The sequence below is a fragment of the Uloborus diversus genome, chromosome 10 (assembly GCF_026930045.1).
Source record: "Uloborus diversus isolate 005 chromosome 10, Udiv.v.3.1, whole genome shotgun sequence".
Classification (NCBI taxonomy): Eukaryota; Metazoa; Arthropoda; class Arachnida; order Araneae; family Uloboridae; genus Uloborus; species Uloborus diversus.
The window spans coordinates 52,888,466-52,906,604 of NC_072740.1; the positions used below are offsets into that span (position 1 = coordinate 52,888,466).

Genomic DNA, 18,139 nt, shown 5'->3' on the forward strand with positions numbered 1-18,139 from the left:
AATATGAGCCGTTATCAAAAAAGTAAAATATTTTCCAACATATTTAAAACCTTAGCTCATCAAACTTACTAATTTCAGAAAAAACTATTTTTTTTAACATTGTTAAAAGAAGAAAGTAAAACTGACTACAAAAAGGGGGGGGATTATTTTTTATTAAAATCATTCTTTTTACTTGAACTGCTCCTTTTTATAGATATGTTCAATTTAGTTTTTAAAGGTACGTTACTTGGGTAAAGACCTTGAGATATTTCATTTCTTTAGTTGACTATACTACTTATGTCCATCATTTAATTAAATTTCTCTATTATATAAAAAAATCAATACGAAACTAAAAGTCACAAAAGGGGGTTTATTATGTTAAACACATTTATTTAAAGTGAAATATTAAACAGAAGAAAAATCTAGTGTAGTAAACTTTTCTTTTCTCTCTTACAACGCTAAGTTAGAAAAATTTAAAACCAGTGAGGCAACTACTCCGTGTAAAGTTAGAATGATATAGAAGATACAAATTTGAAAAAAAAAAGAAAAGCAGGAAAAATATGCATGAGATGCATATTTTTGCACAGAATAAGATCAGAGTAATGCTTGTATTTAGTTAGAAACTAAAGGTAGTTAGTAGATTGCGTGAATTTAATTTTATTACTTAGAATCGTTAAAAAGACGGCCGATCAACCTAACACGAGAAAATCGACTTTCTTCTCGCACATTCAGAAGAAAATTCTTGAACCAAGAGCAGACTCGGACTGCTCTTTGTAACAAACCCTTTGAACTAATGATTTGGAAAATAATACTTTTTAAATAGAAGATAACTGAGAATTATTAACATAAATATAATTAATATTTAGATATTGCTGTTATTAAATCTATTATATAGTTATTTTTTATTTGATTTATTTTGTTTTATTTATTTGATTTCTTCCATGATGATCAAATCCTTATCAATCAGGTATAAGCTGTTTTCCTTTAAAAATGTATGTCCAACGCCTTATCTAAGCTTTCATGTTAGCTATTAACAATTACGATCCTCCCTTCATCACACCGTATATCGCCATTTTGTATCCCGTTGCACCGGTTTTATTTTTAACTAACACCTTACCCGTGGTAGAAAATTAAAAAGTCCTTTTGTTCGCTTGTATATTTATAACATGATGTAAAAGCTTCTGTTATGCATAGGGGAAGCTGCTCTACCCACGGACGGTTGTACCTACGAACGTTGGTCGATAAATTCCGGGTATTGTCGAGAGATATCCTAATTGGGGTGTAACGTATGTGTCACAGCCCTCTCCAGTACCCCAGGAAGTTTCAACGCCAAAGAAATATTTAAGATTCCATCACATTTTTTCGGTTTTAGTAGGATCTAAAAAAAAAAAAAACATGAGCAATTTCAGTTTTTCTCGTCCGTCGTCTATTGTATTATTCATTTTTGTTGTAGGTATCATGATTCCCTATATTTTGGAAGTTTTGTTTCTGATTCTTAATGTTGTAAAACTGTGGTGTTGTCGATGTGACTGGCTTGCAAAACCAAAATGGCGTACCTTTGTACCCAAGGACACATAACCATATGTACCCACGGACGGCAATTTTTAGTCTCCTTGGGTCACAAGTGAGTCTTCTTGCAATGTGAAGTACCTCAAAATGATGCATTGTCATCAACGTCCTAAATTTTCTTTTAACAATGATGATGAATTTGGAGTAGGGCCTAAAGATATAGTGTATATAGTAGATATCTAGTAGATATATAGTAACCCCCACCTGTTGTAGGATTTACAGACCATCAATCCCACCTGTTTTCATTTGAAGTCGACTTCTCTAGGTTTTTGTTGGTTTAATCTAAACTGAGTTTTTTTTTTTTTTTTTTGTAATGGGTTAATTTTGGTTAAAGGTTTCAATTTGCATATAAATTGAGGTTATTATGTAGGTACATAGACAGCCATAATATCATGAATCTAGTAATTTTTTGTTTGAAAACGTATTAATTATTCATAACATCATTAACTCTCTTAAGAGTAATAACTTTTTTAAAAGGTTCACTGATGTTAAATTTTAAGAAAAATTAAAAAAACGGGAAATAACTTCGATTATTTTTCAAAGTTTAATTTCTGTTGGATATTTTATTTAATGTTATTTTCTATAGATGTTTAAATTATTTCAATATAAAACGTCTTAAGAAAATGTATTGAGTGTAATTGAGTTCCTCAGACCTAGTTATATATTATATTTTGTATGTCCATGGGTAAAAAGGCACCTGTCCGCGGGGTGAACGGGGTGTTGTAGATGGTTTTTAAGATTTTTTTTTTTTTGAAGTTGAAAGCTTTGATATTTTCACTTGACAAAAATTGCCAAATTAGATAAGTTGTAGATTCTGCAAGAAAACTTTACTGATCGACTAACCATTTCCAGAGACCAGCAAAAATTGAAAAGTAAATTTTGTCCTTGGGTACAGCATATTCCCTTACAGTAGTGTTGCTTCTTAGGATGTATGCATATTTTTGGAGTATAAAAAATTTTCTTCCTAAGTACTAGTCCTTTTCGTCAACAACTCCCTTTTCCGAGAAAATGCAAAAGAAAACAAAATAATGGTTACATGTATTCATGTACGCTTGCAACTGCATTTGTTGCATCATTTTCGGCTTCAAAGTTTCGAGATATCTCTATATTGTCGGACAATGCTGGATCATTTATGATGTCCCATCTATCCCATTGCTTCTGCAATTTTACTATCAGAATAAGTTGAAATTTTACCTCCATCAAGTCAAAAGCAGCATAATCTTAAAATTTATTAATTGCAAAAATGTCTGGTTTGTTTAATTTAATTAAAAATCGTTAGAAATGTTCCTTCATGTAGAAATATAATCTTTGATATTAATAATAAATCAAACACACCAAACGTCAAATAGTATTGAATCTAAGCGAAAGTGAAAGCATTCCTATAATTGGAAGAACTTCTTTGATTTAAAAACTATTTATAATGTAAAACGAGACAGTATAAATCAGAATAAATAGTAATAAATGAATACCGCAAAATTAAGTAACTTTAAATTTTAGGAATAATTCAAGTATCTATCATCGACAGAATAAAATAATGCAAAAGGAAAAAAAAACGAAATTTTGTAGCTTACATAATTTAGCACAAGCCCTGCAAAAGTATTAAAAGATAAAAGAAGTTTTATTTCCTATATTAATAAGCCTAATTAAACATCTTTCCGAAATAAAACAATTTAGCAAGAACATTGCAATAGCGCTTATTAGACATAATTTATTTTATTAACTTACTAAATATAACACAACCATTAAAACTAAAAAATTCAAAGCAGACCACTTTTATTTAATCTATATACAAATAAAACAGAGAGTATGTAAGTATATATGTGTGTACATGTGTGCATGTTCTGTATAAAAATTCACAATTTACGTTGAATATCAACGAAATTTGGTAGGGAAGTTCTTGGGCACAAGAGAGAAAGAACGTAGGTGGGTTTTCGAACGCCAAAAAAGAACCGAACCGTTTGAACTTTAAGAATAGGACCCAAAATAGCATTAAAAGGTTCTTTCTACCCGAAATAACTATCCGATTTTCTCGATTTTAGTCTTAATTGAAAGTCCGTGAAAAATACCCATGAAATTGGTTTACTTCCTTTAAATTAAAAAAAAAACCAAGGCTGTAAAATCACCAGGAAAAACGTTATAATTATGTTTAAGCCAAATGGAACACCGATATCAAATCGGATATTTATAGTTTACTGTTTAAATTTGCGTGAATAAAAACGTTGAGAAGAAAGATCTGTTGCCATTTTTTTAATCGACTGTGAACAAATAAAAACTTGCTTTTGCTGTGAGGGAAAATTTCTACCTTTTTATTATTTTTAGGCAATTTATTTTATTTTATTTTATTTTATTTATTTTTTTTTTTTTTGTATAGTCAGCAGAAGATATTCAAGGATTTTAATTGTATTAATACTAATAGTTACTTTTAGATTTGCCGTTAGTGAAATTTAAGTATTATTATTTTGAGGGGAAATTTTACCGTATTTTTACTTTTCCCCCTATCATTTAAGCGTCACTTGGCATAACATTTTTTTTAAGGTAGACCGTGCAAAGCCGGGAAACGCAGCTAATAGGGAATATATTTCAATTAATTCAATTTAGTTTTACAGAAGAGTTTGGATCGCTATAGAATAAAGTATAGTTTTTAAACATTAAAAGAAAAGAAACTAAACACACGATGCACTAATATATATATATATATATATATATATATATATATATATATATATATATATATATTGCCAATGTAGTGTTAACGAAATGTGAAGTGTTGTAAACTGTGTGTATCATTTTAAAAAAAGAAAGGAAAAACAACCATTTAGTGTTAAATCCAATTTTTTTTATTATTTTGTTTTCACTGAAACTAAATGGATGTTTCTAATGCTATAAGAAGATTAATTTTATTCCAATTTCAATTTTTTATGTCATTTAGAAATGCCATATTATTTGAACCATATTCAGAAATATTAAAAAAATAACAGTAAGTTAAGAATCAGTAACTATAAAAGGTTCGATATGTCAAGAAATAACTATTAAAAAAAAAACTCTTTCGATGAGTCCTCCAGAGAGGTGCTCCTTAAATGCTTTAAAAGTAGTTTTTATGCTATTTTTTTTTAACCCGAAGGACATCAAGTATTTTTAAGTAAATCTTAAAAACAAGGTCTTCATTAATTAGTTCATAAATATTTTTTGACAGTGCAAAATGTGTTAATGGGTTTCTGTTCTTTTTTCAACAGGATTACGAAGTTGACTTGTACTTGAGGCAAAAGTGGCAAGATGAGAGGCTTAAAAAACCCGAGATGTCACGGCCACTTGATCTCAACGATCCTAAGTTAGTTCAACGAATTTGGAAGCCAGAAGTGTTTTTTGCCAACGCAAAACATGCAGAATTCCAATACGTGACTGTACCAAACGTATTAGTTCGAATTACACCCACTGGACATCTTCTGTACATGCTAAGGTAAAAAAAAATAATGGTATTTTTTATAACACTGAATAAGCTTTCTAATTAATCTAAGTTTATATCGAAATTAATTACTTCGAGTTCATTATCTTTAGCAAAATAATGACGATTAATACCAACCCTAGTACTTATAATTCCATCCGAAATAGCAAACAAATTTATTTATTTTGATGGATTATTATTTCTGTTGCTCAAACTATAAAGTCTTAGAAAGAAATGTAACAAGTAACAATTTGCTCCAAAATGACATTGCTTGTTTGAATGCTTTTAAGTATGAACAATATTAGTTCAAATACACACCTTTAAAGCTTTGCACACTTTTTGGGAAACTGAAACGAAAAAACTAGTGCTTTAAAGTACTAAGTTTTTTATACAGTTTTAAATATTGGTTTTAACGTGCCATTTCCTTTAAATATTTTTATATGTTACTGTAACGTTTTTACTAGAAAATCGTGTCTTTTAAATACGAAATAGAAGAATTACGGCTTAAAGTTGTAAAACATGTGTTATGACCAATGTTCAATAATTTATATTTTACGACAGAAGTTTAATGCAAATTAAACATTAAGAGAATAAACATTGATAGTAATTAAATTCCATTAATTTAAAAAAAAAGAGTAGTTTTTATTCATACTGTGGAAAATAACTCCAGTGTAGTTTTTCCGCACAAGTATTATATCCGAAGGATTTTACATTTGCTCTTATTATGTACATAAAGTTTCAATCCTTTTGACCGTGTTCTAGCAAAGTTTACTTTATATGAACTCTTCGACGACCTTTCATAGTTTGGCTAATAGCTCAGATTAGAATCACTCTCTGAAAAAGGCCTTACACCTAGCAGCAATAGAAAAGGGAGTAGACATGACTATAAAACAAGAATGGAAAAGGAAAAAACTACACCTCTCGATCTGTTTTCAGAGCAAATTTCTGGAAGAAATAGTATTTATATACTCAATAGGTATTGAAGCATTTTAAAAATATCAATACTTGAATTCTCTCCACAAGGATAAAACATCAACATATATTTTTTTCGTTCGGTTAAAAAGTATGTTACCGTACTCTTAAATGACTTTAAAAAAACTTTAAGACAAAAGAAGAGTTATCAGGTTGGTTGAAAAACTTACTGAAATAGATTCATTATAAGCTTCCTCTTCCTTGCTTTTCGAATAATTCAGTTTAGTTAAATTAGTTTTTATGGCTGCATGCCTCTCTAAAATGCTCCATAACAAGTATTAATTAGCACAAGTAAAATATTTTTAAACTAAATAAATTTTTGAATAAAGTACTCTTTAGTTTTTGTTAAAACTTTAAATACTAGCTTCCGTCGCCTCCTACTAAAAGCGGCAAAATCATTTGCCAATAAATTTTAAGCTTTTCCTCAAATATTTGGCTTAACACAACAACTTTTTCAATTTTTTTCAAACCAAAACCCCGGAAAGTTTTGTCGCAACTATTTAAAACTTGGTAGAATCAAATTTACCTTTGTGCATGAAAATCAAAAGAAAAATAAAACAACTTAAATTTGCAGGAAGATACATACACGTGTTTAAGTGGTACAAGGAACGCCTTTTTCCATGCGAAAGAAGCTAGCTGAATTAAAAAAAGTCCGACGAAAGCAAAACTTTTGTTTAAACGTCTTTTCCTACCATAAGCTCACTTCTTTCGTATTGAAAAACGCGCCTCTTGCAATGCCGAAACACGTTTATGCAGTTTTCTGCAAAATTGTGTTATTTTACGTTGCTTTAGTTTTCTCTTGTCATGTGAAACCTGTGTTCAAGTTGCCTGATATTAATTCTATTTTAATAGTCATAAACAAAGTTTTTAACATACGCTTAACCAGATTTTTTGCTTAACGAGACTTCTTCGTGAACAGAAAAAATCTGCTTATGCTTTAAGTAATAGATTATGGTGATTGTTGTCAATTTGATTATACAGTTAATTCCCGATTATTCACGGGGTCGATTATCCCCAGCCTTTCACACTTTCAAAAAAACAACCGTTGATGCTAAAATGAATGTAGATTAATGTTCCCGAAACCGGACTAGTTGAAACCTAAGTTTTAGATCTACACTACTCACTGCTTAAGATCTACACTACTTACTGATTTTTAGATGTCCACTATTTACTATTTTTTAGATGTCCACTATTTACTGATTTTTAGATGTCCACTACTACTGATTTTTAGATCTCCACTACTTACTTGCGTAAACGAGTGACCGGATCAGTAGTGAAAAATACATCCCTCCTTCCCTGTGCGTTTTTTGGTGATACCTAGCTTGATCTGTTGCACGTAATCTGCTTGTACAATTGACTCGCGTACGTGTGTAAGCCATTTGTAATAATGAGCGATCCATTTTTTAGCTTTTACATGCACTTTTATAAACCCTGTTTTAGCTATAGTTTAGCTACAGTTTACATTAATGAAAGTGTTACTGATATTTTTAAGCTATTGCAGACAATACCAACGTTTTTGCCTAACTTGCGGATTATCCACGATTTCGCTTATCCGCGGTTAGTGGTCCACTTTATGCCACAGACAATTGGAAGTTTACTCTAAATATTTTTTCTCTATTTTTTTTTTTACTCTTGCTTTCTAAAACATTTTGGATTAATAATATAGTGGTATCCAATATCCTAAACTAGTAAGGTAACTAGCAGAAAAACAGTATTAGTTAGATAGCTGAACCATAAAATGAATGTTCTTAGTAATGCTATTAAAGTATTTTCCGAATTTCTCAGTTCACGCTACGCGAAGCAGCAGTTTACGCTACTTCCACAAACCAAATGCAAAGTTTCTTTTCAACCGACACCTATCGATAATTTTCATGAGCTCTTTAGGAAAAAAGAGGATAAAGGATATCAATGAGTGAAAGTACGAATGAATATCGGAGTTTCTGAAATTTGCATATTTTAGCCTTGGTTTTAAAGCTTACTTCGATCTCAATTTTCATTTTCACTTGTTTTAAATTCATCTTAATGCAGTGATAATTTTTTCAACGTCTTTGATAGTTTGAGTTTTTTTATTTGCAATTTTCAGAAGCCCTTCACAGTTTTATTGAAATTGTACTGTACTTTGAGTAAAAAAAATTGTCCTACTTCGACATTCGTGGGTGGCAAAATGAAACGCTCTAATAAAATGCTTCGAAATATTTTCAATCTTAATATACAAAAGAAAAATGTCTTGAATCTGAAAAAATCATTATCTTTAGAAAATGTTTAAACATTTTGAAATCCTCCAAACCTTTCTCAAAAATCACTCTTAAGACGTATTCGATATCGTTATGTTTTCAGATGCTTTGCCGCACCGCTATTTTGCTTCGTTAGCCAAATTCCAGGGTGATTTCTTATAACAATAAAGCATACTTCAAACGTTTCTGCTCTATCCCGAAGCCGTGCCTAACCTTTTTTTTTTTTACTCGACGGCCTCACATCACATTAAAATGATTCCTTTGGACCAGAACAAGTTTTAAAAAAAATCAAAAAAAAAAAAAAAAAAAAATTGAATTTTGACATCTTGAATTCAAATTATGTTTTTCGCAATCACGAGTGTGTGTATGTAGGTGTGTGTGTTTGTGTGTGGGGGTATGTGTTTGTGTGTAGGGGTTATGTGTACGTGTGTGTAGGCTTGTGTGTTTGTGTCTGTGTGCTAGCATAAGTGTGTGGGTAGCTGTGTGTATGAATGTGTGTGTGTCGGAGGGGGTATGTGTATGTGTGTGTAGGCATATGTGTTTGTGCCTGTGTGCAGGCACGAATGTGTGGGTAGTTGTGTGTACGTGTGTGTAAATGTTTTTGTGTGTGTATGTGTAGGTGTCTGTATATATGCGTGAGTGTATGTGTTTGTATGTGTTTGTGTATGTGTGTGGTGGTGTGTGTGTGTAGGTATGTGTATGTGTGTTTGTGCGTGCGTGCGTGTAGTTGTGTACGTATGCACGTGTGTGTAGGATATGGATGCAACCTGGAGACGGCTTTCGCTATAGGAGCAGCATCGTGAGGAGCCCGTCGACGGTGATGGTGCGGAGGGTGGCGGTGGGAAAATAAAAACAAAGGACATCAAAACAGTCAAATGAGAACAATAAGCAATCGTGATTGCTCAATAATAAAACAAAATCTAATTACCAAGAGAAAACATGGAAAAAAAACGAAAATAAAAAAAACCACTTATAGTGTAGTAACTTGTTTTGTTATCATTACTTGATGCTTATAGTATTAATTGGAACGGTTTTCCAGAAAGGAGTTTCTAAATATTTGAATAAAATTTGACATTGTAAATATTTGGTTTTCAAATTCTATCGTTACCTAAAACAACGGACATCATAAGTTAGCTTCGGAGGCCGCATGCGTTCCACCATCAATGGTTAGGCACCACTGTTCTGCAGAAATTTAAAAAAAAAAAAAAAAAAACTACTAAATATCCGCAGTAGAAATCCAAAGTTTATACTAAATTGAGGTTCGTGCTTCACTTTGAAATCTTGAGGGTTATCTAATACTTTATCACTCAGCCCAGCTTGCTTCACTCACCAAATCCCGTTGTCGCCTGCGGCATGTGATAATTTATGGTTTTCGTTCTTTTCCCCCTGTGTCTTGTAGATTGTATTTATCAGTCTATATCTTTTATAGACTATTAAAGCTTACATGAGAAAAACAGGACGGAATGGGATCCTGTGTCCCCTGGACATCCTGTATCGGACGGTAGTAGTTTTAATTTAGAAGACACGGACAGTCCAGAGGAGATAGGATTACAGATAGACTGACGCGCGCAGATTTTAATGTAGATGAGCAATTTATACTACACTAATCAACAAAACTCAGGCTCCGGACTAAAAAATAGAAGTTTAAGTAATTTTTCTAGCTGAACACGAAAATCACAATAGAATGTTGAGATTAGCTCTTTGCTTGTAATATACACACACACACACGTTTTAATAGTTAGAAGATATAAAAATTACTGTGTGTGTGCGTTCTTCTCATATAAATCCAGTTTAAGTAGGATCTTTGCCAAATTTGGCATGGGAGTCCTTCGAATTTTAGGAATTCATCTAGGGGAGCGGGGAGTTGGAGGGGGGAGTTTTCCATAAAAGTATCCACAGTTTGTGCAACTCTTTGTCAAGTTTGGCACAGAGGTATCTCAATGTCAAAGAATTCACATGTTTGGGGGAAATCCCCCCCCCATTAACGGTGGGAGGGTTTTTGCCAGAAAATCGTTATTAGTAAAACTATGCTGTTTTTCGAATTTTTAAAAAAATCCTAAGATGTCTAAATGTAATTTTTTAGTCATGAAATTGCTCTTTTCTATACGTTGACGATAAATGTTACACTATTTTTGTTGTTTTTTTTAAAACTTGAGTGTTGAACATGGGTCTCTAAAAAAGTGCATATAAGTTGCGCAATAAAAGTTGCTTTAGCAACTTTTATTTTCAAGACAGACCGTGCAACGCCAGGAAACGCATCTAGTAGTGAAAAATATTATAAATGATAAACGCCGATGAACATTATCAGTCACGAGAAGGTTATGTGCCTTTCCAAGTTTTAATTATTCTCCTAAATTCAGCTAGACATATATTAGCATTGCTAATTTTGATGCAAGATATAATCGGGCTTAGATGCAAGATATAATGGAGGCATCCTACGCTTTAGGAGTAGTTTTTAAATGTATTATTTTAATCCCGCTAAAAACGATCGCATATTTAAACGGGGATGAAATATTTGAAAAAGGATTTATCTATTCGGTTTTTGCGAAATATTTCCTTTACTTTCAAGATAGCTCGTTTTTGTTAGATAATTAGCTTTTTTTCTTTCATGATTTCTTTTCTTTAGGTTGAAATTAACATTTTCCTGTATGATGGACCTCTATCGATTTCCCTTGGATTCGCAAGTTTGCACTATTGAACTGGCTTCATGTAAGTTTTCAGCTCTTGCCATTTAACATTTCATTTTGCAGAAATAAATACTTTTAGGAAACGTATTTTAGATTAAAACTATTAAAAATAGCAACATTTTTTCTCATACATGCAATTTAAAGAATTTCTTTTACAGCAATGAAGTACTTAAGTAGTGCGAAAAATATTCTTAACTTCTGTCGTTTCACTTGTATGTTGTATTGTATATTGTATTTTATGTTGTATTGTACATTTTAGATTGGGGGAGGGTTTTGTTTCATAAGTGATCAGTGGCTATCCATCAATACTGTGACTTTTTTAAAAAACAGTTTTATCCCCCCCCCCTTTTTTCACAATATATCACACTTCATTTTACCCCCGCATCTCCCCCTTGTCACATGTTACACTATTTTTCATAAGTCTGTTTTTATTGAAAAAAGTGTGATGTCTAAAGTCTTCCAATCCCTAACTCCCTCGTCACAAGTTGTCACTTTTTACAAAGTCCTCTCCCCTCTCAAAACGGCGAATTTTCGTAGACGACTCCTTAAAAGCTATTTTTTAATAGTAGATAATTTTTGATAGTTGATGCCTTTAATTTTCGATTAAGGATTAATAAGTAAGTACTATGGTACGGAAAGGGAAGTTGCTTTCATCGAAAATCTGACTCGTTTATTCTTGAGTCGAATTCAATGCTAAAAATATTGAATAAATGGTGTTTACTATATGATCGTTTTGCTTTAAAACCATGGAGTGATCCTTAACATATTTTTAAAAGTATGGATACAATTTGATACTAGGTACACACTTGAATAAATACATAGGTTGATTACTTTTACAAGGTCATTTGAAACTAAAGTTTTCCTTATGTTTTTCGCCTTGTTTTTTGACGAATATTTACTAAAGCCATCAGAGACCTACAGAAATAACCAAAGGTTTTAAAGCACGTTGTAGCATAATATTCAGAGAAACATGAAACATTATCTTTAGTAGCTAAACTGTCTAACATTTAATGCATTAACAAAAATGCAGGTTAATGCGTTTCGTGCTGCAAATTCGATAAAAATTTCATAAAATTGCAATTTTTGCTACATTTCCAAATTAAAAAAAAGTCAAATCTACATATTTTTTTTAATTTCAAGTTTTGTCAAAAAAGCAAGTGTGTGCGATGACGAGTCCGTGTGTCATTCTGTTCGGAAGGACAACCGGATTCGATGCACGGAAAATTATAAGCAAAAAATTACTAAAAATGAAACAAATGCTGAATGTGTAAAAAAAGTGGGATAACATTTTTTTCATTTAAAAAAAAGTTAAAAAATCGCTTTTTTTGTTTACATTTTAACTCGTTAAGAATTCAAAAAAAAAAAAAAACCTTCAAGTGTCTTATAAGCAACGTCTTGCCGCAGTTTTAGATGCTGGATGTGTTCAGCCTCTTCAAGGAAATATTTCTTTTTGGAAAATATTCTCATCAGTCATAAATATCTAGTCTGAAATTTCAAACTTTGTTCAGTATTCAATTCAAAGATTTTTTTCACTGCAATAATATCAATCTTAAATCGTTGGGTTATGACTTTAATCAACTTCCATGCAAAAAAACCTGCTTGTCCTTATTTGTTGATAGTTGTTTATTTACCAATGATAAGATAGTATCATCTAAATATTTCTGTAATGAATGATCGCTAATTATGTAGCTAGATGATGCATATTTTATATACGATGTATTTAAAATGTAATTATATTTAAATTTTTTTATTTGAAAGTAATGCACTGAAATTCATGCTTCCATGCTTTCATGATTTTTATGTTTTACTTTAACCGTTTTCATGGGGTGGTATCAACAGTTTGAACCCCAGGTGCACCCCTTCTTCCATTGCATTCAAGCACATGAATTGAATGTGCGTACTGCTCACAGAATTGATAATATGCACTACAGTGAGGTTTGATTCAATTATTATACAAACTGTTTTTATTTTGCGAGATATTTTTCATAATTTTAAACAACACACTCTGTTGACATCTTGATTCTACTAAAAACTCTGAAGTTGTGTCCAAATAGTTAACCGTACGGCGTCATGACTAGGCAAGCTAACTGTTTAACGCAATAGACAAACCCGCGTATATTTATTACTTATCTTCAAGAAGGGTAAATGATTCAAAAAATTACTGAGTTGCGCAGAAAGGAAGTTCTTATTTAAAACCCAGCATATGTTTTATGGTTTAGATTTTCTCTTTGAGAAAGTAAAATGCAATACTAGGTACTAAGAAAGGTTATCAAAAATATCAGGTTTTATTTTTGGTACTGAAATCCTTTTTACTTCACATTAATTTATTATTCACGTATTTTTAATTTTTTGATTAAATAAATTTACTTCAGTATTTGGTATTAAAACAATGGCGAACATTTAAATTTCAATATGCCGGTTAAGAGCTAATTTCTGCTGATTAAGCACATAAAAACTATGCTTTTTGTTCTATGTTTTGACCTCTAAAATATTTTCCGCTAATTGTGTTCAAAATGTCATTTTTATGGACGAAAATATCACTTATTTTTTATTCAAAATTGATTTTGCGTTTCTAATACTCTTATAGTAGCATGGAGGAACAAAACAAAGGTAAAAAAATAGGATAATGAAATTTCTAAAAAGAAAACAAAATTATAAAACCCTTTTTGATCCTCCTAAAAAATTTATGAGTCATATGTGTTACTTCTATCTAAGACAACAATAATCTAGTACTGTGTTCACAGACATAACAAAAATGCCTTTTTGAATAAAAATTAATATTGTAATATAAAATAAGTAAAAACATATTTTACTTTAAGCATACCCTTAACTATAACTAAAAAAATGTGAAGAAGCTATCGAATCATTTAAAACCGAAGTATTAAAATAGAAAAAAATGGTGATGAAGTTTTCTTAAGTGCTGTATATTTTATGTGCAATCGAATTTTCTGGGTAGTTTGCTTTAAAAAATATATTCATGAGCTTATAACCAAACATAACCGAGGTAGAGCATGTAAGAGTATTTTAAGATCTACTACCAATTTTGTGAAGAGCAAACATAAATTTATTTTCGTTCTCAAAATCGACTTTTTTTCAGATCCAGTAATGTAATATATTCAAATAAATTTTGTCATATCTCCAGGGAATTCAAAAAATATTTTAACATATACGAAAAAGAGAAAATTTGTAGAGTATCAATTTTAAAAAACCTTGAAAAACTATTAAAGTTAGATTTAATGTATAAGTTAACGAAAATAGTATTGGCAGTCTTATTGAATATTTTAAATGCTTGCATTCTTTCTTTTTGTATTAAATTTGGTAACGACAACATAGAAAATCTATTAATTCTTTAAATATTTCCTAAATTCTATCTCGAAAAATCATACAGATGAATAGTATTTATCTTGTAAATAGCTTGGCATTGGTACCAATGTCCTTGAATTTGAAACATTATTTCCCTAATTATTGAATTTTTTAACAGTAGCACAAGAAACAAGTTGACCAAAATTTAGTAAGTTTTAGTGGGTTTTTTTAACTTTTTTTTTTAATAAACCTCCTACCACTGAGCAACCAATTGCGTATCTGCACATGAAATGACCCATAAAAGTAAAAGTTTACATAGTTATTACTTTTTGATAATAAAAGAGAGTGTCTGTTATTTGAATTTTGTTAATGTTCATTTCAATGTAACAATAACGCATCAACACAACTTTTTGTTAGTATTTTATGCTGTACCATGCTTTTGTAAAAGCTCCCATCTGTTCTTTTTCTCCAGTGTAAAAAGTATATGAAAAGGAATAAGTGCTTTATTTTTTTTTCAGGATTATGCAAAGGTTTAAAAATATTAGTTCAATAAAAGTTAATTAAACACGTTACATAAATACGCAATGTATACTATGTTACTAAGACTTAACTAAGGTTTGTTGAAAGGTGATAGTTAAAAAGGAAGACGTGTCATTTTAATTAAAAAGCCAATTTCATAAGTGAAAAATTATCATAAAAGCTTTGTGCTACAATATGATTAAAGTGAAAAGTCAAAGTAAATAAAACCCAAATTTTGAAGAAAATACAGTATATAGCTATTTCAAGGCAACAATGGAGTCTTTTCATCCGTGCAAAAAGCTCACCAACACACTTAAAATAGCTACATGCTGTATTTTCTTCAAAATTTGTGCTTTATTTACGTTGGCTTTTCACTTTAATCAATTTCATAAATCTTTAACCACTCGCAGCAAGTGCTGAGCTTTTTTAATACTGCAGGGTGGTTAAAATGAAACGTTTTTGATATATCCAGCTCTAGCGGCGTATTCTCTCAACCGATCGAGCCACCAATTCATGTATGGTTCTTCAAAAGTGTGCGCTGGAAATGATGGTTTTTATCTATCAGCTGTGCTTTCAAAGCAGTGCTTTTAGTTGAATACTCAAATGAGAAACACACACATATTCTTTGAGCAAATTGTTCAGCGTATTGAGAAACTATGAATGGACTTGAAGCAATTGATGTGTGAATGCAATAGTTGAGTACAAATTCTCGGCATTCTCCCACAGTTAACTGTGCGCCGAAGAAAGATAGTTCTATTTCTTTTTCACATTCACAAGTTTCTAAGGCATAGTGTCATGGGTTTTCATTACATTTTTTTTTAAAATCATTTTTCATGTGGCTACTTCTTTTTTTTTCTTTTTCAATTAATAAAGTGTCTGCTCCTAACATAAGTATTTCAGTTCACTTCCTTCTTTCATTTGTATTTCTCGTTTAAATTAAATTAAAATCATAATTATCTACAAAAACTATACACATTGGTTTTTAACGGTAAATATACTTTAAAATTAATTAATATAGTGTGGCATTCATGCCAAATTCAATTTACTAAATACAAATGTGTGTTACGGCGAAGAGTCGCATTTACCCTGCCTAGTGGGGCAACTGCGACCTTTTAAAGAAGTTCCGCAAAATAGATCTTAAAACTTTTGCTTTTGGTTTATTTGTCATAATATATGCTTGAAAACCTTAAAGAGGGACGGGGAAATGAACTTTAAAAATTTTATATTTGTGCAAGACTTTTCAACAGAGCACCGTTCTTCATAAACTGATATTTGAAGAAGAGGGTACGCACTTACCCGACCTCACCTTAGGTATTTTTAAAGGAATGCTTACGTTTTTGCGAATAAAAGTGATACTTATGAACGTCCATGTAATAATTGTAAGTAGTGAATAAACTAGTTTCTTTTTTTTATAACGGAGCATATTTCCGGCTATTTACTGTGAAGGATTATCAAAAAACCATCTTCAATGGTTACTTCAGTTGTTTCTTTTTGATCCCCGAAATGATTGTTTTTATTTTAAGGACTGGGAGGCTCCACCCTTTGCTCGTTACCAATCACCAATCCCTGAAGATTGCTTTGCAATCTTATTTTGTTCGTGAAGATTTTAAGTGCTTGTTAAGAAGAATCAGTTACAATAAGCGTTACGGTTTTAAAAAATAAAAAAAACACGCTCCCTTTCCCGTAGAAAATAGAGTTTAAGTAAAACACTTATTAAACATAGAAAAATATTAAAATCCCCCTCCAACCGGAAGACAAAAAAACTTAGTGAAAATACGTGTAACAAAATTGTTTTTAAAGAAACTCTTCAAAGAGCACCCCTCTTCTAGGGTCCAAACTAACTTGTACCAAATTTCACAGCGTACGGGCCTCCCGAACATAGTAAAACGGCCGTTTTGTATGTTTGAAAAGTCGCTTTCTAACTCGTGGTCTCTAGTACTATATTTTGCTCTTTATATACGGGCTTGAATTGAATTTAGCCTAGAATAGAGCCTCTAAAATGGAAACCCTTATCTGCTGTTCTAATTAATTGAGAAAATTGTAACAAGCTCTATTTGATGCAGAAACAAAATCTCTTTCGAACGATATTGAATGTTAAAGAGTTTGGAAAATTTTTCATCCCTTTAATAGGCAATTGACGTGAAATTTGAGCTTGAAAAATTAATTACAAGAAAGAAAAAAAAATCGAAATTTAAAAAATAAAACTCCGGGGCTGTAAATAATTTTGTACAAAATTTCAGGCTGTATGTGCTATGGGGTATCGTGGACGCAGACACCAACACAGACTTCCTTTGACACTTTCTTTCACCTTACTTTTGTTTAATATATAGAGACAATGTCAGTATATAGAGCCAATGTCAGTCTTTAGGAGATAAAGTTACAGAACAGTCAGCATCTTGTTTCTCGTGAAATTCGTAAAAAATTAAACTTCTGAAAGTGTCCGAATACTTTTGGTTATAAGATGTAAAATTCAATTTAAATATCTCTTGCAAAAGTTCAACACTTAATTTATATTAAATACTTTAATGTACTGATAATGTCTCGTGAATTAAAATGAATTCTAATACAAAGTCAACGAGCTGATGTGTGCATCACATAACTTCCCATAAATTTAATGTTATTTTCCAATTGTTGGCAATTTTAATATGATTCAATAGTTAACTCTCTAAATATAACAAGCAGTGGCCAGATCGAAACCAGATTTAAAAAAAAAAAAAAAAAAAAAACACGTCAAATTTGTCGCTAAGTTGGCGACAAAACTTGGCCACCAAAAGACTGGCGATATATTGCCAAGTGTCCGCCAAATCTTAACACCACTTAAGAATGATTTCCCCCTAAAAAGTCTTAAAAGATTCCTTTAGAAAGACCAGAATGCAACCAAAAGAGAAGGTGCACAACTATACTCCACTAGAAGTCTACGTACAAATTTCAACTTTCTAGGACATACGGTTCTTGAGTAATGCGACATATATACGCTCATACACATATACGCCACATACGTACAGACATTACGAGAAAACTCATTGTAAATAACTCGGGAATCGTCAAAACGGATATTTCGGGCGTGTATACGTTCTTAGGTATATATGCACGTGTGGTCGAGTCGGAAAAAAAAACTCAACATTCAATCGGATGTGAGCAAAATGGAAATTAAGGTCGATTTCTGAGTGAAAATTTTTTCGTGAATACAATACTTCCTTTTTTGTAAAAGGAAGTAAAAATAAACGCTTTCTGCTTTGCTTGATTTCTAAAACATTTCAAATAATTCAAACAGTACTCGAGTTCATGAATGCCATTATTAATGTTAATTTCTTTCGGAACGGTTCCGAAGCGTCCAATCTTCATTAGTGATTCCAAGAACGCGACGAACTAATTGCTCGGTTGAGCATTATCCGCAATAGTTAAGAAAGTTGATTTGAATGAGCTCCAGGAAG

The 18,139-nt window shown here is 31.3% G+C and overlaps 1 protein-coding gene across 1 annotated transcript in view; it reads left to right on the forward strand.

Moving 5' to 3' along the window:
- Positions 1-18,139, forward strand: part of LOC129231003 (glycine receptor subunit alphaZ1-like) — a 75,043-nt gene that overhangs the window by 20,214 nt on the left and 36,690 nt on the right. Inside the window, exons 4-5 of the mRNA XM_054865248.1 lie at positions 4,782-5,005; positions 10,823-10,905. Coding sequence (XP_054721223.1) covers positions 4,782-5,005; positions 10,823-10,905 — 307 coding nt within the window. The remainder of the gene's footprint in view (positions 1-4,781; positions 5,006-10,822; positions 10,906-18,139) is intronic.